The following is an 8,594-nucleotide window of genomic DNA, read 5'->3' as shown; positions in this document are numbered from 1 at the left end:
TCACTGGTTGTAAGGATGAGGTCATTCATGTCTTGTACTGCAGGGCTGTTCTCCTCAGCACAGCTGAGGCATTGACCATCTTGGCGACCTCCAGCCAGGCACATGTGGTAAGTCGGGTGGGCCTCCTCCTTATCCCTGGAAAAGAGGTCCTCCACAGCCTGGAGGAGAGACTCCGGTGAGGCATTGCTGAACATTGGGGTCAGTGTCTGCAGCACCAACACTATCTTCAGCAAGCGATAAGAGTCCTGGGTCGAAGCATGAATGACTGATTTCCTGCCAGCTCTGGCATGCTATTCAGCATCAAAACCCCAGCAGGACAACCCCCAGGTTCCTGCTCCCGCCGCCAGTAAGGAATAATTATTTCGCTTCTCTGCCATTTCCCTAGTCTCCATTACAGATTCTCCTGTCTCTGCCTGTAGAGTTATAGTCAGGTTTACAGCATGGAAACAGGCTCTTCGGGCCAATTTGTCAATGCTGCACAGTTTTTACTAGCTTAGTGGTACTAATTGCCCACATTTGGCCCATATCCCTCTATACCAATCTTACTCATGTAACTGTCTCAATGCTTTTTAAAAGAAAATTGTACCCGCCTCTACTACTACTTCTGGCAGCTCGTTCCAGACATTCACTACCCCATGTGTGAAAGCATTGCCCCTCGGAACCCTTTTGTATTTCTCCCCTCTCACCGTAAGCCTATACCCTCTAGTTTTAGACTCACCTACCTTTGGGAAAAGATGTTGACTACCTCATCTATGCCACTCATTATTTTATAGACCTCCATAAGATCACCCCTAAGCCTCCTATGCGCCAGGGAAAAAAGTCCCAGTCTATCCAGCCTCTCCTTATAACTCAAACCATCAAGTACCAGTACCAAGCTAGTAAATCTTTTCTGCATTCTTTCTAGTTTAATAATATCCTTTCTATTACAGGCTGACCAGAATTGTACACAGTATTCCAAGTGTGGCCTTACCAATGTCTTGTATAACTTCAACAAGATGTCCCAACTCCTGTATTCAATGTTCTGACCATTGAAACCAAGCATGCGAATGCCTTCTTCACCACCTCGTCCACCTGTGACTCCACTTTCAAGGAGCTATGAACCTGTACCCCTAGATCTCTTTGTTTTATAACTCTCCCCAATGCCCCACCATTAACTGAGTAAGTCCTGCCCTGGTTCGACCTACCAAAATGCATCACCTTGCATTTATCTAAATTAAACTCTGCCATTCATCAGCCCACTGGTCCAATTGATCAAGATCCCGTTACAATCCTAGATAACCTTCACTGTCCACTATACCACCAATCTTGGTGTCATCTGCAAACTTACTAACCATGCCTCCTAAATTCTCATCCAAATCATTAACTTAAATGACAAACAATAGTGGACCCAGCACTGATCGCTGAGGCACACTGCCTCCGGTTTGAAAAACAATCCTCTACAACCACTCTGTCATCAGGCCAATTTTGCGTCCGATTAGCTACCTCACCCTGGGTCCTGTGAGATTTAACCTGTAATAGACCCAGGTTTGGCTTTGCAGATCTTTACTTTATTATATACTTATAGAAGCTTTTACAATCCATTTTGATGTTTCTCGTTAGGTTAGATTCAGATCATATTCTCCTTTTATCAGTTTCTTAATCCTCCTTTGCCGAATGCTAAAATACTTCCTAATCCCTAGGTTTACCACTTGTTTTGGCGAGTCTATAAGCCTCTTCCTTTGATCTAATACTAACCTCTTTGTTAGCCACAGTTTACTCACTTTCCTGATTGGGTTTTTGAACATTAAAGACTGTATAAGAGACCTGACCCAATGTTTTAAAAAAAAATCATTTTCTATATTTGAGACTGCCAACATCCACAGTATTTTGGTTTGGTGTTGTATGTTGTTTTTCAGACTTGAGGAAGGCATACAGTAGGGTCGATATCAAACCACTGCTGTTGATGTATAGGTTCAGATTTTCATCCCTGGATCAGGAAGTCCGATTTGGGAAATTTGATTTGATTTATTATTGTCACATGTATTAACATACAGTGAAAAGTATTGTTTCTTGCGCGCTATACAGACAAAACATACCATTCATAGAGAGGAAACGAGAGAGTGCAGAATGTAGTGTTACAGTCATAGCTAGGGTGTAGAGAAATATCAACTTAATGCAAGGTAAGTCCATTCAAAAGTCTGACAGCAGCAGGGAAGAAGCTGTTCTTGAGTCGGTTGGTATTTGACCTCAGACTTTTGTATCTTTTTCCCGAAGGAAGAAAGTGGAAGAGAGAATGTCCGGGGTGTGTGGGGTACTTAATTATGCTGGCTGCTTTGCTGCGGCATCGGGAGCTGTAGACAGAGTCAATGGATGGGAGGCTGGTTTGCGTGATGGAATGAGCTACATTCATGATCTTTTGTAGTTCTTTGCGGTCTTGGGCAGAGCAGGAGCCATACCAAGTTGTGATATAACCAGAAAGAATGCTTTCTATGGTGCATCTGTGAAAGTTGGTGTCATGCCAAATTTCCTTAGTCTTCTGAGGAAAGTAGAGGCATTGATGGGCTTTCTTACCTGTAGTGTCGGCATGGGGGGACCAGGACAGGTTGTTGGTGATCTGGACACCTAAAAACTTGAAGCTCTCGACCCTTTCTATTTCGTTTCCATTGATGTAGACAGGGGCATGTTTTCCTTTATGCTTCCTGAAGTCAATGACAATCTCCTTCGTTTTGTTGACATTGAGGGAGAGATTATTGTTGCCACACCAGTTCATCAGATTCTCTATCTCATTCCTGTATTCTGTCTCGTCATTGTTTGAGATCCGACCCACTACGGTGGTGTCGTCAGCAAACTTGAAAATTGGAGAGGAATTTGGCCGCAGTGTCATAGGTGTACAAGGAGTATAGTAAAGGGCTGAGAACACAACCTTGTGGGGCACCAGTGTTGAGGATGATCATGGAAGAGGTTTGTTGCCTATCCCGACTGATTATGGTCTGTGAGTTAGGAAGTTCAGGATCCAGTCGCAGAGGGAGGTGCCGAGGTCCAGGCCACGGAGTTTGGAGATGAGTTTCGTGAGAATAATAATGTTGAAGGCTGAGCTGTAGTCAATAAATAGGAGTCTGACATAGGTGTCCTTGTTATCTAGGTGTTCCAGGGTTGAGTGCAGGGCCAGGGAAATGGCGTCTGCTGTGGACCTGTTGTGGCAGTAGGCAAACTGTAGTGGATCCAGGTAGTCCGGGAAATTTCCCATCTCAGCGAACCTTATCTTTAAAAATGGCTACCTGCAGGTGGGATTTTTAGTTGGCAAGGGTGGGCTGAAACAGGATGTGGAGCAGGAGACCCTAGAGCAAATGCAGAGGCTGCCGGGTGCAGAGGAGGGTTGGGCACAGGGCCTACCACTGTGCCTCAGCATGATGCTGAAGTTAAGAAATAACAAAAACATTCTTCCAACCCCAATCATACTCTCTATGCCCTACCTATGTCCCCACCCCCTCATGCCAACTTAATTACCCTCTACCCACCTCCATGGCCCCTCACATCCCTGTGCCAACTTGCATCACCAAGGTACTCTTGGTAATGGGCATTAAAGTCTCCCACAGTCTTTGCTACCATGTGCCTTTTCCAAGTGGTTTTCAACATGGAGGAGTTAGTGATTCATCATCCGAGGGAAGAGAGCAGCTCATGATCAGAAGATTATTTCCTTGCCCAAGTTTAATCTGATGCCATGAGATGGGCGGCACGGTAGTACAGTGGTTAGCACTGCTGCTTCACAGCTCCAGGGACCTGGGTTCGATTCCCGGCTTGGGTCACTGTCTGTGTGGAGTTTGCACATTCTCCTCGTGTCTGCGTGGGTTTCCTCCGGGTGCTCCGGTTTCCTCCCACAGTCCAAAGATGTGCAGGTTAGGTTGATTGGCTATGCTAAAAATTGCCCCTTAGTGTCCTGGGATGCGTAGGTTAGAGGGATTAGTGGGTAAAATATGTCGGGATATGGGGGTAGGGCCTGGGTTGGATTGTGGTCGGTGCAGACTCGATGGGCCGAATGGCCTCTTTCTGTACTGTAGGGATTCTATGATTCCCTGGCGTAAGGAGGCAATGTCACACAGCTACTCCCTCCGAATTCTATATCACTGTGCCACCACCCTTGGCTGATCTACCTGGTCAGTGGGACCAGGACATACCCAGAGATGGCAATAAAGGGAGCAGGCTGAAAGGTTTAATTCTGTGAATATGAATGTCAACATGTTGCTTGACCAATCTGTTTGAGCATGTCTTTTGATGGCCACTGGAAGGATTTTGATGAGTGTACTGAGCTGGGTGGTTGATCAGGTTTTATTCTTACTGGTTTTTGTCACAGTTTGATACAATTGAATGGCTTTCTAGGCTATTTCAGTGGGCAGTTAAGACATTAGTGTAGATTTGGAATCACACATAGGCTAGACTGAGTACAGATGGCAGATTTCCTTCCCTAAACAGCATAGTGCACCAGATGAGTTCTTACAGCAAGCTGGTGGTTACATGGTGACTATTACTGCTTTTTATTCCAGGTTTATTTAATTAACAATTTAAATTTAAAACAACTGTCATTGTTTTCTCTTGTCTCATTTGCCCACGCCTCTGGATCACTAGTCCAGTATTCTACCATACCCGCAAACAGCAAAGAACATTTCGTACAAGGGTTAATTCAATGTCAAAATTTGACATCTAAAATGTAGCAATTTATTACACAAAAGACCGAAGTTTAAAGAAGCCAATTATACAGAACATTCTACACAAAATTACAATTCAAAGTATAACAAGTTCAATTTTATTACAACTATGTTCATTGTAAAGTTATGGCACATTTATGAAAATAATGTAGACCATCGATGAAAGGCACATTGACATTAACAGAAGCAGGTGCGTTGTAGCATCGTTACAACCACAAAGGCATAAACATACCCATAAAAATAAGCAAAAGCATTGCATTTCAAGAAGAGACTTATCTGTGGTACGTTATGTAAAAGGGATCCGTTAACATTGGATTAACAATAAATCTATATTTCATTTTATTTTAAGAAAGAGTGACAGATGAGCCCTCTTTGATTTAGGTCAGTTCCTAATGGCTCGACAATTGTGGATCTCAACATGCTGGTTTACCAGGACTTTTTGTTAGGAAAATGCAAATCATTGTGCAAATAGGGATTTGGCAGTAAATCACCCCGACCAACTAGCAAAACTTTGCTGTTCTAATTTTAAATGCAATGATTAAGAATCAGGCCCCAGCCCTTCAAACAAAGGTACTGTACTGTATTGTTTCCAAAATCAAAGCATCCTATTTCACCCTACAGCTGCTGAGTATTTGATACAGCATTTGTGAATGATGAATATACATCTATGTATGAGTCCCAAGCAGTAACAGAAGGTGCAAATAGAATGTACTTGGATATAAGTAATGCATTATCTATCCAGAGGACATTCCAAGGTGTTACACATCCAATAAATTCATTTTGATATGCCCTCCTGACTGAAGTCATGCTCCGTACCACCCGGTAAGTTGTTCAAACATCCAACCGGGAAAGTGAGTAACCTGTGGCTAACAAAGGAGGTTAATATTAGAGCAAAGGAAGAGGTTTATAGACTTGCCAAAACAAATGGTAAACCTAGGGATTAGGAAGCATTTTAGCATTCGGCAAAGGAGGATTAAGAAACTGATAAAAGGAGAATATGATAAGAAACCGTGGACCAGCTTTAAACCTTAAAGGAAAAGCACCAGAGGTTTTTGTTCCCCCATCCTCAACTGACTTCTAATGACTTTGCAAGTAGAAAGTGCAACAAGGAAAGGGGCAAAGACCACACGAGCTTCTAAAAACATCTCCTCTTGCATTTGTTATGACCCAGCCCCTGGACAAATGGTCAGCACACAGCAAATAACTTTGGAAATCATACATTACAATTTACACAGGATGAAGTGGGGGGGGGGGGGGGGGGAGAGGTGTCATTAATAGATTTGCATCATATATCTTGAAAAATCTGATTACGATTAAGAAAGGTTCAATCTATGGTGAGTCGAGTAACGGAATCACTCAATTTGAGTTGGCAGACATTTGCTCTAACTTGTGCTGTTAATGCTTTGCTGATGAAAATGGCTTTATTAAAAGATTTAAAAGCAAAATTGTTTTGTTCTTGCATTGGCTTGATTTGATGAATAATTTTTTAAAAACTTGTTTTCAGTCATTGCAATTTAGTTGGATACTTATTCAGTAACTACTTCATAAAATGAATGCATCTGCTCCTTAGAGAAGCTTGCTAAAAGAGGGCCAAATGAGGGATCGCCATCTAAATTATTAAGCAGTCTTTCCATTTTACAGATGCATTTCCTGTTTTCACTTCAGAGTCCCTCACTATTTCGGCAGTTTATTTTATGACTATGAATGGTGCAAAGTTAATGATTGTGACATTGGCTCTGCTGAAATGCCCCTTTTGGAACAAAAGACCAACATCAACTGTGATAACTCTTCGTGAAGGTAACTTTTTCCTGGCTGCCCATGTGTTCTTTCCCTCTGTCTCCACCCCTTTCCAACATATACAAATGACCAATTATTTTGATGATGTTGATAGGCAGACAGCACTAAAGTCTGTCATAAAACTTTCAATGGTTATTTTTTTCCAGACTTCAAAATACTAAGATTGTCCAAGTTAAGTAGAATTTAATAAATAGGATCATTGAGAACATTGAGGATGCCCACCTACAGTCTGCGTCCCATGTTTCATATTGCACTTATTAAGGTGAACTTTGGCTATTCTACACAGTTACCATAATACCCTTCTCCAACAGAGAAACCCCTCTTCCGACAGCAACTTTTCAAACATTGTTAAAACTAGACCACCAGTTTAATGTATGATTGATTGCACATGATCATAGTTGTCGAGATAAATGCACATTGCCTGCCTGCCTGCCCACCTGTATCAGCTGAAGAAGCCACCCAGGAAACCAGGGGGGGGGGGGGGGGGGTTGTATTAGAACGGCTCATATATCTATGACAGTTACAGTTAAGCAAACGATTTGGAGAAAGTTGTCAACCATGGGCACTTACAGAATCAATACAGTACACGCGGAAAAACAGCAAGTTCATGCTGCATCCAAATCATGATTTCAAAAAGAAATCTTCCAATGTGAGGTTTTGCTAAGAAAAAATATCCATGTCACGAGAAAAAACTTGCAACGTGTTGTTGACACTGAAAAGTTTCTTTTAAATAGCGATGAGACAAAGCTGATACTTTAAAGTTACTTTTTTTGCCTTGTGGGTGCTGCATACTATACAAGCAATATATTACTTTTTCTTAAAAATGCTTTTAAGAGCTTATTAAGAACATTTACCAATAAACAAGAGTTTAGTAAGAGAGATTTTCACTTCTTCTTGGCCTCCTTGTTAGTTAATAACTTGTTAAAAAGCGTAGAGGAGAATTGTTCCTTGCTATCAGCTCAATATTACCAATATTAACCAGCTGTAGTAACATGACACTTAAGGCACATAAGTTCTTACGCGCCTCACTGCAGCTGGAACTCGACCTGATTGCAACGGCATCTCAGGAAAATTGGCAAAATTTCAACATTCACAAGTCAAAGCTTTTGAAAAGGCAATTTCTTTCCTTCATACAAATGAAGCACTTCTTCAGAAGTTAACATAATTGTCTAGAAATTAAATACAATATTTCTGATCCATAGTCTACGTCTTCCTGGAATGCCTCAAAACGTGACATCCATCTTGTGCAGTGCATATTTACAATAAATTAAAAGGTTACCATCCTCCCCCCCCCGCCAGTCCGTATAGTATCTGTCCCTGATGCACAACTTGTGTTCAAAATCTGCAATACATTTCACTTCTTTGTACAGAAGTAGTCTCACTTGTTTGCTTATTTTTATTCAACATTTAGGTAAAGTCTTACTGGTAAAATGGGTAACAAAAAAAAATACATTTACACCTCAGCTAAACTCGTCAAGAAGAACAGTGTATTTGCTTCAGATTACCAAAAAGGATTCAGCTGATAGTTCTTCAAAATGAGGATTGTTACATAGAAAAATTACAGTAGATTTCACAGGAGGTAGTGTTTGGAAACAATGAGCGTCCACGGTGATCAGACGATGAGGCGATGGATATATCCATGAATTCTGCTTCAGTATCAACACTTCTTTATTAAAGAGTATTTATATTTATATTAAACTGCAGTGGGAGCTTTTTTATATATATATATATAAAACAAAATTCGTTCTCAATCTCCTTTAAATACTGATTAATTGGCAGCTTTTTTAAGTTGGATCTGGAATGGAAAAAAGACAATGTTAGAAGCGAAAGAGAAAAGTGCTCAGTAGTCATAGAAACAGTGAGCTTCATGTCATATTGGTTCACCAATATTGGGGCGGCACCGTGGGGCAGTGGTTAGCACTGCTGCCTCACAGTGCCAGGGACCCAGGTTCAGTCCCAGCCTTGGGTTACTGTGTGGAGTCTGCACATTCTCCCCGTGCCTGTGTGAGTTTCCTCCGGGTGCTCCGGTTTCCTCCCACAGTCCAAAGACATGCTGGTTAGGTGCATTGTCCATGCTAAATTCTCCTTCAGTGTACCCGAACAGGCGCCGGACTG

At 41.8% G+C, this 8,594-nt stretch overlaps 1 protein-coding gene across 2 annotated transcripts in view; it reads right to left on the bottom strand.

Moving 5' to 3' along the window:
- Positions 1–5,032: 5,032 nt before the first annotated feature.
- mgat4a (alpha-1,3-mannosyl-glycoprotein 4-beta-N-acetylglucosaminyltransferase A) overlaps positions 5,033–8,594 on the bottom strand; it is a 268,132-nt gene continuing 264,570 nt past the window's right edge. For both annotated transcript variants that reach the window (XM_078222379.1, XM_078222380.1), the window contains one exon: positions 5,033–8,274. In XM_078222379.1, coding sequence (XP_078078505.1) covers positions 8,248–8,274 — 27 coding nt within the window. In that variant the 3' untranslated portion in view covers positions 5,033–8,247. The remainder of the gene's footprint in view (positions 8,275–8,594) is intronic.

The sequence above is a fragment of the Mustelus asterias genome, chromosome 10 (genome assembly GCF_964213995.1).
Source record: "Mustelus asterias chromosome 10, sMusAst1.hap1.1, whole genome shotgun sequence".
NCBI lineage: Eukaryota > Metazoa > Chordata > Chondrichthyes > Carcharhiniformes > Triakidae > Mustelus > Mustelus asterias.
This window is presented reverse-complemented; position numbering and strand designations above follow the sequence as displayed.